This window comes from Alligator mississippiensis, chromosome 1, assembly GCF_030867095.1.
Source record: "Alligator mississippiensis isolate rAllMis1 chromosome 1, rAllMis1, whole genome shotgun sequence".
NCBI classification, from domain to species: Eukaryota; Metazoa; Chordata; order Crocodylia; family Alligatoridae; genus Alligator; species Alligator mississippiensis.
Window position 1 is genome coordinate 209,777,822 of NC_081824.1, and position 14,914 is coordinate 209,792,735.

The 14,914-nt window shown below is 41.1% G+C and overlaps 1 protein-coding gene across 4 annotated transcripts in view; it reads right to left on the bottom strand.

The window, feature by feature from the left end:
* The window catches only part of FANCL (FA complementation group L), a 54,277-nt gene that overhangs the window by 26,333 nt on the left and 13,030 nt on the right, over window positions 1–14,914 (bottom strand). For all 4 annotated transcript variants that reach the window (XM_059719491.1, XM_059719495.1, XM_059719484.1 and 1 more), the window contains one exon: window positions 9,250–9,347. In XM_059719491.1, coding sequence (XP_059575474.1) covers window positions 9,250–9,347 — 98 coding nt within the window. The remainder of the gene's footprint in view (window positions 1–9,249; window positions 9,348–14,914) is intronic.

The window sequence follows — 14,914 nt, forward strand, 5'->3', positions numbered from 1 at the left end:
TTATTTACAATGTGTGTCAAGGCTCATGCTGTGGTCAGTGAGCACTATGTTTCAGTTTTCCATCACTGGAACCTTTGACACACACAGCATGTTCCTGTCAGCCTCTACTTATGTACACATTAAACTTCCTGTCAAATTCTTTGATCCATTTCTACAGTTTCTTACAGTATGAGACTTTTATGTTCTCAATTTGCTTCTCTCCTCAATGAAGTTCTCCTTTATTATCAATACTGTTATTGTAGAAAATTCAGTTGATATTGGTTCATATACTCAGATTGATTTTCTAAAGAAAACACAGTACTGAACAGGTATAAAGTGAGTTATTTACAATAATTTTCTCACATGTTATGACAGTTTTATGCTGTATACATGTACCAAAGCAAGTATTAAGTACATATTAAAGGTCACTAAGATTTTACACATATGACACAAAGACAAAGGTTTTGTTTAAGAGGTCACTGATTTGAGTTTCCTATAACAATGGAGATGAATACACTTTCAAATACATCATTCTTTGGAAAGATGGTCTCTTGAGTAGTTTAAAATACTGCCAAAAACATTCAAACTTAGCTGTATATTTACTAGTGAACTGGACATGCGGATATTTTGAAATTCTGACAATACCATTCTCCTGTAAAAACAGTCCAAGAATACTGTAGGGCTTATCACCCAGGCAAGGCCCATTAGAGTTCAAAACTAGCATCTGCCTCCTGACCCGAGTAACCATTAAAAACAAAAAACAAAAAAAAACCCACACCACTCCCTCCCCCAAAATTACATTCTAGTCCAGTCACTTGAGCCATTTTCCCAGCATGCTGACTCTTTCTCAAGAGTAGTGGGGCAATGGAATCGTAGAAGCCTTTTCTAAGCAAGAAAAAATAGGTCTGAACTAAAAGGTTTGTATGTTCTTGGACAAGTAACGAAGATAGTGAAAAGAAGAAAATGATCTCTACTCTGTAGCACAAAGCCTCAATAGGCTGGCATTGAAAAAACAACCAAACCCTTCCTCCCTCCCCCACTCCCCCAAAAACCTAGAAATGGTAGCACTTGTGAGACTATAAAAAAAATACAATAGTATATTTCTGTAGGAATTAACATTAGAAAATTCTAGTACAAAGATATTAAATGCTCCTCTGAACACTTTGATGTGAAATTTTTCCCCTAAAAAAATTAGTGCTAAATTCAACCATTTAAGTAACATGGTGTAATTCAACTAAAAAAAATAATCTATAGACATTCATTATTTAAAACTGTTCTGTCTCCATCTTAAATCAGAAAAACCAGAAGCTCTCACTAAAAGTACATAGTGAGCTTTCAGAAAACAAGAACAAGGAGATTCTAATGCCATCTTTCACCTACAGTATTTGGTGGGGGGGAAACAATATTTCAAACTTTAAAGCAGAAATCTGATGCTAGAGAAAACTATATAGGGTTATGTCCAATATGTAGTATAACTGGTACCTCCCACAAAACATCAGCAAGTCAAATAAAAAAAGTTGAAGGGAAACTATTAAAGTTTTTTGGTTTTAAAATTTACCCACTTTGACAATGGTCTCATTTGTTAGATTTTATCTGAAGGACTTCATCTTGTGTTTTTTTTGGTGTGGTTTTGTCCTGGTTTCAAACAAGTTTTGTTACAATGTTCACTGTAGACTTTAAAACAACATTCAGATATATCTATACTTCTAGATATAGATAAATATCTATATAATAATAATAATAATAATAATAATAGTCTTTTAAAACATTTTGTTAGGAACAACAATTGCATGACTGTTAGAAAGTTTTGAAAATGTTTGTCTTAAGAAAAAAATTTATTACACATTTGCTTGTATTGGACAGACTTCAAAACAACATTCAGATTTACTCTTCATTTAGAAAATGATGAAAATATTGTCACTCAAAAAAAAAAAAATCACTAAATAATTTACAACAGGTCACAGATGTGTCTGGTGATACTGCATTTTAAAATATACCACTTATTGTAGTTCCCAAGATATGCTTACCATTAAAGCAGGCCTTTACTATTAATAATTTTAAAAATGAAAAAAATATATATTTTGATATACTTAAAGCCAATCTGAAAATCCTTACATATTGTTCTTACTCTAACCCAGGAGTAGGCAATTATTTTGGCTAGAGGGCCACTTAACGAGCTTTGGTGAGCTGTCAAGGGCCGTAAGGGTAGACCTGCCACTAGACAGTTGCCTCATCTCCTAGTTGCCATCTTGGGATTGGAAGTGCCTCTCCTAACCCCTGACCTTTACCACTGGAAGTCCTGCCCCCTTGCTCCCAGAAGTATGCGGGGGGAGGGGGGGGGTGAAGTTGCCATATTGGAACCGGAAAAAAAACCCAAAACTTATACTAAAAGTCAAACATCTATTATATTTTATTTCAAAAAATATTTTTGTCCTTATATATGTGCATTTGCATAGTGTATATACTGTTGATTAAATAATAGCTCAAAAATAAAGTCTTACTCTTGTATATTATGTGTGGGGGTATGTGGGCAGGGAGTAGGTTGAGTGGAAGGGTGGGGAGTGTGGGGACCCTCCCCCACATGCCCTACCTCATGGCACACTTACCCCCACACGCAGCAGACCCTCTGGGTGTTCATGGCCTGTGCAGGCGCAGCCACCCAGAGGCGCACATCTCTAGCCAGGTCTGGGAGCTAGCTACACATGGTGGCAAAAAGCAGAGCCAGGCCAATCTGCCTCCATCGTGTGGGGCTCCCTGAGGCTCAAAAACAGATCCTGAGACTCATGTGTCACCAGGGGGAAAGCCTATGCAATGGAGCTAGAGGCCTGGTCCTGGCTCCCTGCAACCATGTGCAGCTCCTGGCAGAGTCCTGGGATCTGCAAAAAGTGGCAGGGAGCAGGGAAGGCAGCTAACTCCATCACACAGCACTTCCCCCCAGTGGTGCGCAAGTCTCGGGAGTGGCATGCGAGTCGCAAGGGACCCCGTGCAATGGAACCGAGCCAACCCAGGCTCCACGCTCCTGCCACCCTGCCGGGTGAGGGCCCTGGGTTCCCGCCAGCCCCAGCCCCACACTCCTGCCCAGCTACAGCTTCCTCCCAAACTCTGCCACTTCCCTACCTGCTTCCCTGAGTGAGTGCTGCAGCAGGGACACGAGGAGGAGGCACTGGAGGCTGGGGAAGCCAACCAGATCCCCGAGCAGCAGTGGAAGCAACAACCCCACCCAGAAGCTGTTCATTCTGGCCAGGGCTCAAGCCCTCCTGTGCATGAAAGTGGAAGTGAACCATGCAGAATGGCAGGGTACAATTAATTGGTGGGAGCCTATAGGCAGAGATGAAAATCGTTTGGCAGACCAGATCCAGCCCATGGGCCATATTTTTTCCGCCCCCGCTCTAACCTCAGCAAGTCTAAACATAAGTGATGTACTGAGATAAGATCTGTAATATGTTTAGAAATGAGAGGTTGAAGGAAGAAGTGATCCAGAATATACAGTATAGAAACAAAGCTTGAACATAAACTGTTATGCAATGCGTATAGCAATGATTCTCAACCATGGTGCTGCGAGATCCGCAAGATCCACAAGATAAACCCAGAGATTTCAAACAGAAATTCATGTTGTCAAAAACAGCTAGACCTGTTGTGGTCTTTCTGAGTTCTTTGCAACAAAATAATTGATTTATTATTTTTCCATAATCAAAAAATGAATGAAAGCTATGAGCAGGCATTTTCCAAGGGGTGCCTTGAGTCTAACAAGGGGTGCCTTCAAGTCTAACAAGATTGAGAACCACTGCTACATAGTGAAAAACTTTTGTATTCCCAAGTTTCTATTTTACCATAAATGGTTTTGTGGACTTCAGAAAAAAAAATCTTCTGCAATTCAGTACACTCCAGGTCAATGGCCCATAATCCAGACTGTAAAGTAGAATAGCTACAGATTAGCAGTCAACAACTGCCTATACACATGCTTGTTTGCATTTTAATTAGAACTCTAGATTAATTAAGTCTGCTCCATTTTTTAATTTGAATGCTCCAGTGTCGCCTCACTGTCATGTCTATTAAGCCTCTGTGCATTTTAAAATTGCCGTGGGGTCACTTTAGCTAAACCTTGCCGAATGAGGTTTAGCTCAAGCATCCCACAACCATTTTTAAATATGTGAGGTTTAACAGATATGAGGAGGCGGCATTTTATTTAGAGCAGCTATCAGGGAATCGCTCTAATTAAAACAGCCCCCTCACTCCTGAGCATCTGTATAGGCAGCCAACAGGCCCAAGCTTATCAGAAGGAGAACTAAGTTTCCCATAAGACAGTGGTTCCCAACCGCGGATCACAAGCCAAATGAGGGTTGCGGGGGCAATGCCAACAGCACGGCACAGAAAAGATGAGTTGTGCTGGGTGCCAAGAGCTCCCCTGCCCCACCGTCACACTCCATGCCTCGCGCAGCAGGGCGCGGGGAGAAAAAAAAAAGGTTGGGGGAAACTGCCAAAAGAAATCCAATAAATGAATATAGGAACACTGTCTAGATATGGCAGAGCAATTAGCAGTAGTTCTCAAACTTTTTAGACCCGAGAAACTCCTCACTGGGTCTAAACCCACCAAAGATATGGCTACATGAATAATTTACTGCTAAGTCAGGTAAGGATAGACATTTCACAGTAACTACTGGTGTGCATGCTCTTACACTGCATTTAGTGGGATAAGCTACTTTCTACTTATCTGGTTAATCATTCTGCACAGAAGTAGCCATTCTCAGTAGCCAATGCTTTATAAGGTCACCCCCTACCTTACTTCGTAGTAGCTTGTACATGAAGCCAAACCATGACTTGCCTTTCCTAGAAGTAACAGTCAAGCCCAATGGTCAGATCATCCTGTCAAAACACTAGAATGTCCTTTGCTTCAGCTGACTATTTGCTTGTGTCCCCTTTCTAATACCATTATCTTAACATCAGTAATTCACCGACATCCCACAGCATGGAAGTGAGAGCAAGTGGAAGGTTTTTATTACATTCTTTGAATCAATGACTGAAGTTTCTTGCTTTTTGTTCCTAGCAGATATGTTAGGCAGCACTACAAATATGATTGCACGACAGGACAGGCTATAAAAATCTCTTCTGTATGTGCTGGAAATCTGATGGAAAGATTCTCTTGAATCTAAACTGTGATAGCAAATCAAGACTCAAGCATCAAAAACAAGGTACTATAATCACTGCAGCTTACTTGCAGGATTCTTTACTGTCAGCCAACACTCTTGACCATCAGTGGCAAGAAGGAAAAAAAACATAGACTATTTCAGTCTCTTATTTACATAACTCCAACAAACATCTAAGAAGCTCATTTTCACACACTGATATTTGGGGAAGAAAAAGATATAATGCTGAATTTTAGTATTTTCACCTGAAATATTGATCCCTTTATGGACTTTTTTTAAAGTTCAAGAAAAAAATTAGTCTACATGCCATAGGTTTTTTTGCACCACAAAAAGAAAGTTTATGCCTTTTCTAAAACCCCTCCGCAGGACCAACTCTCATCATTCTTGTGTGTACGAGACAGACTATTGCATCTTTTACCCGATTCATAGATGTTAGGGTCAGAAGGGACCTCAATAGATCATCGAGTCCGACCCCCTGCATAAGCAGGAAAGAGTGCTGGGTCTAGATGACCCCAGCTAGATACTCATCTAACCTCCTCTTGAAGACCCCCAGGGTAGGGGAGAGCACCACCTCCCTTGGGAGCCCATTCCAGACCTTGGCCACTAACTGCGAAGAAGTTCTTCCTAATGTCCAATCTAAATCTGCTCTCTGCTAGCTTGTGGCCATTGTTTCTTGTAACCCCTGGGGGCGCCTTGCTGAATAAATACTCACCAATACCCTTCTGTGCCCCCGTGATGAACTTATAGGCGGCCACAAGGTTGCCTCTCGACCTTCTCTTGCGGAGGCTGAAAAGATCCAGTTTCTCTAGTCTCTCCTCATAGGGCTTGGTCTGCAGGCCCTTAACCATACGAGTGGCCCTTCTCTGGACCCTCTCCAGGTTATCCGCATCCCTCTTGAATTGCGGCGTCCAGAATTGCACGCAGTACTCCAACTGTGGTCTGACCAGCGCCCGATAGAGGGGAAGTATCACCTCCTTGGACCTATTCGTCATGCATCTGCTGATGCATGATAAAGTGCCATTGGCTTTTTTGATGGCTTTGTCACACTGCCGACTCATGTTCCTCTTGGAGTCCACTAGGACTCCAAGATCCCTTTCCACCTCTGTGCCACCCAGCAGGTCATTCCCTAGGCTGTAGGTGTGCTGGACATTTTTCCTCCCTAGGTGCAGCACTTTGCATTTCTCCTTGTTGAACTGCATTCTGTTGTTTTCTGCCCACTTGTCCAACCTGTCCAGATCTGCTTGCAGCTGTTCCCTGCCCTCCGGTGTGTCTACATCCCCCCATAGCTTTGTCTCATCTGCAAACTTGAACAGAGTACATTTGACTCCCTCGTCCAAGTCACTGATGAAGACCAAGTCACTGATGAAGATACAAGAAAGGACTTTGTTTACAGCTAGTGCTGGTTGGTTTTCATGCTAGTTTATTTTTAGTTACGTTTTGGGTTAAACTTGCCTCTAAGACAGCATGCAAGTTTCATTATCTGTCTTTCCCTAATTATCTCAAGTACTTACTTTCTGAGGTATTTCAGTCCCAGATTTGGCCCACCCCAAAGCATTGCTCTTCTGAAGAGAAAAAGACCATTTGCCCAGACTTAACCCTCCCCCGCCCCCATAAATAAATAAATAAATAAATGAATGAGGTTTTGGGTTGGATTGTTTTCCAGAGAATTCAAGTCTTGGTCTTTCAAATATCAGGAAAGGCAGCAGTGGCTTCCTTCTAATATGTAATCTTTTAGCAGGCACCTAGAGAACCAACAAAGGGAAACTAACCTGAGGCCAGGAACTTTGAAGATTCTCTCATTGGCAGGGGGAAAGAGACTTATTTCCCTGTCTCAGATGTCAGTGATGGGACTTCTTTGTCTCTATGCTCTTGCTATATCTTACAAAAAGACACATTTGGAACTGTATTAGGCATTTGCCCTGGGACAAGTCTTTGAATATGTTGAATTTCCAGTAAAGCAGAGGCAAATGAAGCAACAGTGCTGAAAAAAGCTGCTGGTAAACACCGTTTAAAAGTTGATTTAATGTAGATTTTGCATTTGGTTTGTGTGCATGCTTAGAATGGCCTCTTGCCTGATCACAGATCTCTAAAATAAGAGACCACAGTTAGTATTTTTAGGGCAAGAATTTGGTATTAACCATATTCTATCAGCTACTATGACCAGATAAGAACTTTGTGGTCCTTAGGGTGAAAACAGATGTCATCTCATTTATGCACAACTTGTGAGCAAACAGACATCATCATTACCCTTTGATGTGCCACAAAGGAAAAATCAGTAACACAACAAAAGGGCCAGAGTAATAGACTGTCATTTTACTGCAGTGGACTTCTATTAGCTCTGTAGCAAGAGAACAGGAAGCCTGATCCACTCACACTTTCCAGCAACCTTGGGCAAGAGCTCTAGGGGCTGGAGGGCCACTCAAGCCTGCCATAGCACCTATCCAATTGCCCCATTTACAGAGAAGCACCCTAGGGAATCTTAGGGTGCCTTTCCATAAGCAGGAAAGCCCTGCTTTTCTGGCTCAGCCAGAGCCATCCCCCGTGATCACAGGGGATGGGTCTAGCTAAGCAAAGAAAATCGTGCTCACCCAAAACCACATGCAGAGATCACATCACCCCTGGTTCTGCCCTTGATGTTGCAAGATAAGGGGCATGTATTTCTCCAAGTGAAGGGGATCAGATGATCTGCTTCATGTGATGACATCATTTTAGCCTTAGATAAATGTAGGTCTTCATATAAAATTCTGAATCCACCTCAGTGATGAATTAAGTGACTTAGTTCTTCATAAAACAAGTAAGGGAAAACTCCACATTTTTTCCACTTTATAGGTATTTTTGTAGCCCCTCTGAAATTACATTGCCATCTGCACTGCTTCCAGTTTAGGAGATGGGTTGCTCAGAGAAGTGCTGTCTGCCAGAGGATGCTACTGCTGTGAACAATAAGATTACCATGTAGACACAGCTTAAGTCAACCTGCTCAAAACACTGTTTTTTCTTCTCTCCTCTTAAAAAAAAATGAAAGCTTGTAGGAATAAGTTTCTCTCATGAGAAGTTTTAAGACTTAGTGTTGTCCCTTTAGAAAGTTATTGTCCACAAAACCCTGCATAATTCCTGATCCAAACCCTTGAGGGAATTGCCTTTGCAATGATGGTACCAAGGATGCTGAAAACTGTGTGCAGGCATATATGCTGCATGAGTCTCAAAAAAAGTCCCCACTTTTGAACTCCTACTGAACCACAGAATTAGAAGAACCAGATGCACCCCTTAGAGATGGGCTCAACACTACCCTGTCAGAGGCAATATGACCACCTTTATTCCCAGAACACTGAAATGCACTTGTTGTTCCTTGACATAACAGGCCCCATGATTACTGACTTCCATGCGAGTTCTCTATTCCTGGCTGGCCATCCCCATTGTCACAGTGGAAAAAAAAAAATCAACATGCCATGCATGGATCTGAGACAGAGCTAGAATAGGCCCAAAGAATTTGTAGTCCCAGAGTAGGCTCTTCATATCCATACTCCTCCCCTTCTCCCTAGTTGGCACAGTGCCACAATGCTGCCTTGCACAGGAACAGATGGACTGTCCCCTCAGTTTACATAATGACATTTTGTTTGTTCATTTGTTAAAAGAACTGGGTGCATGATCTAAGCCCTTGAGAAATAAAAAACCTATTTTTTTCTGATGCAACCACAGATTTACCTCCTATTTGTAAGTCAGCTGAAAAGATATTGCTATTATCTTTCACTATTTGACTGTCAAAGTCAAAAGATATACAACCAAGAGATAGAAAAAAGGAAGGGAAAAAGTAAAAATTGTATATAACACGTTTAGTATTTAACACACTATTTAAAAAATAAAAACTGATTTCCTTGACATAATATATATCATTACATGCCTTAGTCCAATTTCATATAGAAAGACCTTTTTGCTAATACAGTAGTAATAGAAAAGCAAAGGCAATGGATTTTTTTTTTTTTTTTTTAAATGTAGGACAGTTTTTCTACTTGTACAGAATATATTTACTGAACCAATACATTTTACATATTCTGAATTCGATATTTTACCCAAAAGAAGCACTGAGATTCTAAAGATATTCTTTATAAAGTAATAACAGAAAGCATACTTATTCCAACCCAAAGTTTCTATATCTCTGATTAGGTGAGAGTAGTATTCTGGAGGTGGTGGTGTATGCAGGTCTTCTGTGTTCTTTAAAGCAACTTCCTGTTTAAAAGAATATTAAGCATACCATTAAAAGACCAAAGAATATAAATGGATGTAAATATTGGAGTCTGACAATCTTCTACTTCATTCAAAAACATTAAGTTTATCTAAAAATTAAAAACAATGTAGCATACAGTTGTTAAAGCCTCCAGTTAAAACAAACATAAAAGCAGTTTGGTAAACTGCTTCAGATAGCGGCAATGAACACATCTGCAATTAAAAAACAAACAAACCCACAGATGTTGGCAGCACAGTCTTCACATGCAAATATCAAGTGTGCCTCTTTTTAAGTTAACAAATTTGAAGTCAAGTATCTCAACTGAAAAAACACTTTAAAAGAAAAGGTCCCATTGAGTCCACAGGTGCCTCTTGGGTTCCACAGTCACAAAGGCACATCTTTACTGGAGGAGGGTATGAAATCCTTCCATATCTTTCAAAGATAACTGCATAAGGTTTCTATAAACAATCCAAACCCACTATTTCTTAGTTTTAATATCAGGTAGTCTTGGGGTATACATCTGAGGACACCTAATCACAGTCTATACTCAACACCCTAACAGGAGAACTTTCCTATAGCCAAGTTTCACATGACAGAAAACTATGCCATATTTTCAATGCCCATGTCATTTCATTCTGACCTGTGATATTCATTAAGAGTATGTTAAAAATAATAAGAAACCACTATTTGGTTTAAAGAAAAAATAAAATGGAAGTTATATTTTCAATGGAAGCTGTTCAATAAGACTCCTGTCAGGCAGTCCTGCAGACTTCAAAAGTAAGAAAGAACACTCAAAAGTTTGCAAGTAGACAGTAGCCAAAAAAAACCAAAAAAAAAAACCAACAAAAAGACTCAGGAAGAAAGTAGAAAAGATGTAGAGAGGCAGAGGGTTAGTGTAGATGAGAAAGCATAACCGAACCCTTTGTCATGTATAAGGGACTTTTTCCTTTTGAGTCAGTTGTAGGACAGTTAGAGGAACCCAGTTCAAAGAAGAACCAAGATGGATCAATTTTAAGAATAGCTCTATACAGAAAGCAGCACACTGCCCGGAAAGTTTAGAATATGCCAAGAAAAAGTATCTATAATGAAATAGTTTTCCAAGCATTAAGATTAAAATTAAAGGGACTCCCTCACAATTGTTTCCGTCCTTATCTAGTTTTCCTAATTTTTCTTCCACCTTAAAGTGAAACAATTTTTAAATGGTGTCAAACAAAGCAAAGACATCTCACTAGTTAACTTTAAAATTGACCTCAACCACCAGGACACTAAAAACCATTCAAATAAAGACTTTTCACAAGCAATTTGTGGGAAAAAGTAGTACATTTCCCGAACTCGAAGGGACAACTCTTATCACTAGAAATGTGCAATAAAGTACTAATTGGTGTGACTGGGAGGGAGAATATTCTTTTGCCAATTTGAAATGGCTGGCTTAGTTATATGGTGGGGATTTTCAAACAACTGATGAGACATTATTCAATAATGTGACTGTGAAAGAAAAACAGTGATTAAATACTATTTTAGTCACAATACCATATTTTCTGAGTTAGACTCCCCATTATAATTAAGAGATTGTCTTAGTTACTTTACACTGGCTCTGAACCACTCAGTGTTCTATAAAAGACATTAATAACTAATTAAAGATTTTCCAAAAAGCCTTAGAGGTAAGTACTTCTTTGCATGGCCTGGCATGCTATACAGCTAGCTGAAGCTAAAACCTGCAGCAAGATTGTTGGACTCAGCAGCAATCTGCAATTTTTAATTTAGATGAGCTAAAAATTATTTATAACAAAAGATGAGATTCTGAAGTCTTCAAAATCATGCAACAAATGAGTTCCTGCTTATAAACTGTCAGGCACAAAATTAATAACTTTTTTTTTTCATTAGTAGATAGAATTAGTGATTTTTTTCTTTACAAAAGCATCTAAGGACAGACACCTTTGTTAAAAATGTGTCATTTACTTTTTAAAATGACAAACTGGAAATACTGACTGCATGTCCAAATTTTCCAGATGTCCTCCACTGGCTTACTGTTAAACTTTACATAAAAGAGCACCACACATTTATTTTATATCTCCCCAAAAATAGTTTAACATTCTCAATTTTTCCCTCTAGATGCAGGAATTGTCCACCTGTTCCAATGCTTATTATCTGAAGAATATACCCAGAAGTTCAGGAGCCTCATACTCACTCTACTTCAAGAGAAGAGCAACTCATTCTTTAGGCTGCATCTTCTCTCAGAGTAAAAACCTACATGTAAGGTCACGAGAAACACACTATATGCCAAACTAAAACTGATTGCACAACAAATTATAGAGGAGCGTGCAAAAATGAAAGTGCTCAAATATTCAGCCAACAGCTATAATTTTGTGTGTGAACAATCTGTTCCAATTACCTCACACATTCTCCTCCCTCACCCTTGCTTATATAAAAAAAAGTCTACTAGGTCTTAGAGTAGCAATGGACAAATGACTACAGAACTTTACTATCCTATAGGCAGTTCTTAGCAGTACAAAGAACAGAATTGACTTTATAAAGCATGAATCAGAGCCCAGATTTATACAGTATATTCATTTGAACCCACATTTTAATACAGTAGACTCTTAGTCTGAATTTAATGTTAAATATATCTACTACAAGTTAACAAACTTAAAGTGAAATGTGTACATCACACACACACACACACACACACACTCTATATACGTGAATACAAACGCTTTGTATTTAAATACTTCCGATATATAAGGACTAGGATGTAACGAGTCTCTTTTCTATTTTAGATCTTCAGCAGCTGACTGACAGGAAAGGAGAAATATTTGTTCTTCAATTCAAGTTCTGATGAGAAGGCTGCCTTTTCATTACTACAAGGTGTCATCCAAATTTACTATTGACATAATTCAGTAACATGGCATGTGTACAGGCCACCAAGAGAGAGGTATGACTGAAGTCATTATCTCATCAGAAACAGGGATAAAGCATGCCTCTCATTTCTGTTAAAAAGTATTCACCAGGGAATGCAGCCTTGATGATGACTAATAAAGTCTCCATAGGAGAAGGTATGTTCTTATATTAGAATTAAGTGGATGTGTGAAAATATAAACACATCAAGCCTACATTTGAACTGCTACTGCAGTGCCATTTGTTAGGTAGCTACGTATCCCTTAGACGCTACTTAGCTCTTGGTAATTCACTCCAAGTATCACAACTTTCTAACACAGGGGTTGGGAATTATTTCAGCTGGAGGGCCACTTAATGGGTTCTGGCAAGCTGTCGAGGGCCACAAGGGTAGCTATGTGCCTTGGCAGGTGCCCTGCCCCCTGGTCACCATCCTGGGACCGGAAGTCCCGCCCCTAACTCATGACCCATTTTTAAGCACTTGGAGGAGAAAAAGGTGATTAGGAACCATCAGCATGGATTCACCAAAGGCAAGCCATGCCTCACCAACCCAATTGCCTTCTATGATGAAGTGACTGGCTCGGCTGATGTGGGGAGACTGGTGGATGTGGTGTACCTTGATTTTAGCAAGGCTTTTGATACAGTCTCTCTCAACGTTCTCACAGGCAAGCTAAGGAAGTATGGGCTGGATGAATGGACTGTAAGATGGTTAGAAAACTGGCTGAAGCATCAGGCTCAGACAGTACTAATCAATGGCTCAATGTCTAGTTGGCAGCCAGTATCAAGTGGGCCAGTCCCAGTCCAGTTGGCAGCCCCAAGGATCAGTCCTGGCATCAGTTTTGTTCAATAACTTCATCAAGTTGGAAGATAGCACACAGTGCACACTTAGATAACTGCAGATGACACCAAGCTGGGGGGAGCGGTAGATTCGTTGGAGGGTAGGGCTAGGATTCAGAGGGACCTAGACAAATTGGAGGACTGGTCCAAAAGGAATCTCATGAGGTTCAACAAGGACAAGTGCAAAGTCCTGCAATTAAGACAGAACAATCCCATGCACCAGTACAGGCTGGGGGCTGACTGGCTGGGCAGCAGCTCTGCAGAAACAGATCTGGGGGTTACAGTGGACAATAAGTGGAATATGAGCCAACAGTATGCCCTTGTTGCCAAGAAGGCTAACAGCATACTGGGCTGCACTAGTAGGTCTGCTGGCAGCAGGGCAAGGGAAGTGATTATTCCCCTCTATTTAGCACTGGTGAAGCCACATCTGGAGTACTGTGTTCAGCTTTGGGCACCCCACTACAAAAAGGATGTGGACAAATTGGAGAGAGTTCAGAGGAGGGCAACAAAAATGGTGAGGGGGCTGAGGCATGTGGCTTATGAGGAAAGACTGGGGGGGGGGGGGGAGGGGTTAATAATTTAGTCTAGAGAAGAGAAGACTGAGGGGGGATTTATTAGCAGCCTTCAACTACCTGAAGGGAGGTTCGAAAGAGGACAGAGCTACACTGTTCTCAGTGGTGGCAGATGACAGAACAAGGAGCAATGGTCTCAAGTTGCAGCAAGGGAGGTTTGGGTTAGATATTAGGAAGAATTTTCTCACTAGAAGGGTAGTAAAACACTGGAACAAGTTACCCAGAGAGATGGTAGAAGCTCCATCCTTGGAGGTTTTCAAAATCTGGCTAGACAAAGTTTTGGCTGGGATGATGTCACCATTTTGGTTTTGGATTCCTTGACCTTGGCATACAGTTCAACAACACTGCTCTGCATGCAAGAGATGGCGCCCACCTCATGAGCAGAGGGAAGAAACTCTACAAGAATCGTTAACTTGCTGAGGAGGGCTTTAAACTAGGCATGTCTGGGGGAGCAAGGATTTCACTGCTGGGCATAAATCCTCTGGCCCAGATAACTCAGGGGAGGCTATTCCTGTAGGGGACATCCAAATGAGTACCAATGCCTCGAGACACTTGCACAGTGACAGAAAACCTAAGATGACTAGGGGTGAACTCCTGTGTCATAGATTCATAGATGCTAGCGTCGGAAGGGAACTCAATAGATAATAGAGTCCAACCCCCTGCAGACACAGGAAAGAGTGCTGGGCTCAGATGACCCCAGCTATATGCCTATCTAACCTCCTCTTGAAGACCCCCAGGGTAGGGGAGAGCACCACCTCCCTTGGGAGCCCATTCCAGACCTTGGCCACTCTAACTGCGAAGAAGTTCTTCCTAATGTCCAATCTAAATCTGCTCTCTGCTAGCTTGTGGCCATTGTTTCTTGTAACCCCCGGGGGCGCCTTGGTGAATAAAACCTCACCAATTCCCTTCTGTGCCCCCGTGATGAACTTATAGGCAGCCACAAGGTCGCCTCTCAACCTTCTCTTGTGGAGGCTGAAAAGGTCCAGGTTCTCTAGTCTCTCCTCGTAGAGCTTGGTCTGCAAGCCCTTAACCATACAAGTGGCCCTTCTCTGGACTCTCTCCAGGTTATCTACATCCCTCTTGAAGTGTGGCACCCAAAACTGCATGCAGTATTCCAACTGCAGTCTGACCAGCGCCCGATAGAGGGGAAGTATCACCTCCTTGGATCTGTTCGTCATGCATCTGCTGATGTACGATAAAGTGCCATTAGCTCTTCTGATGGCTTCGTCACACTGCCGCCTCATGTTCATCTTGGAGTCCACTAGGAC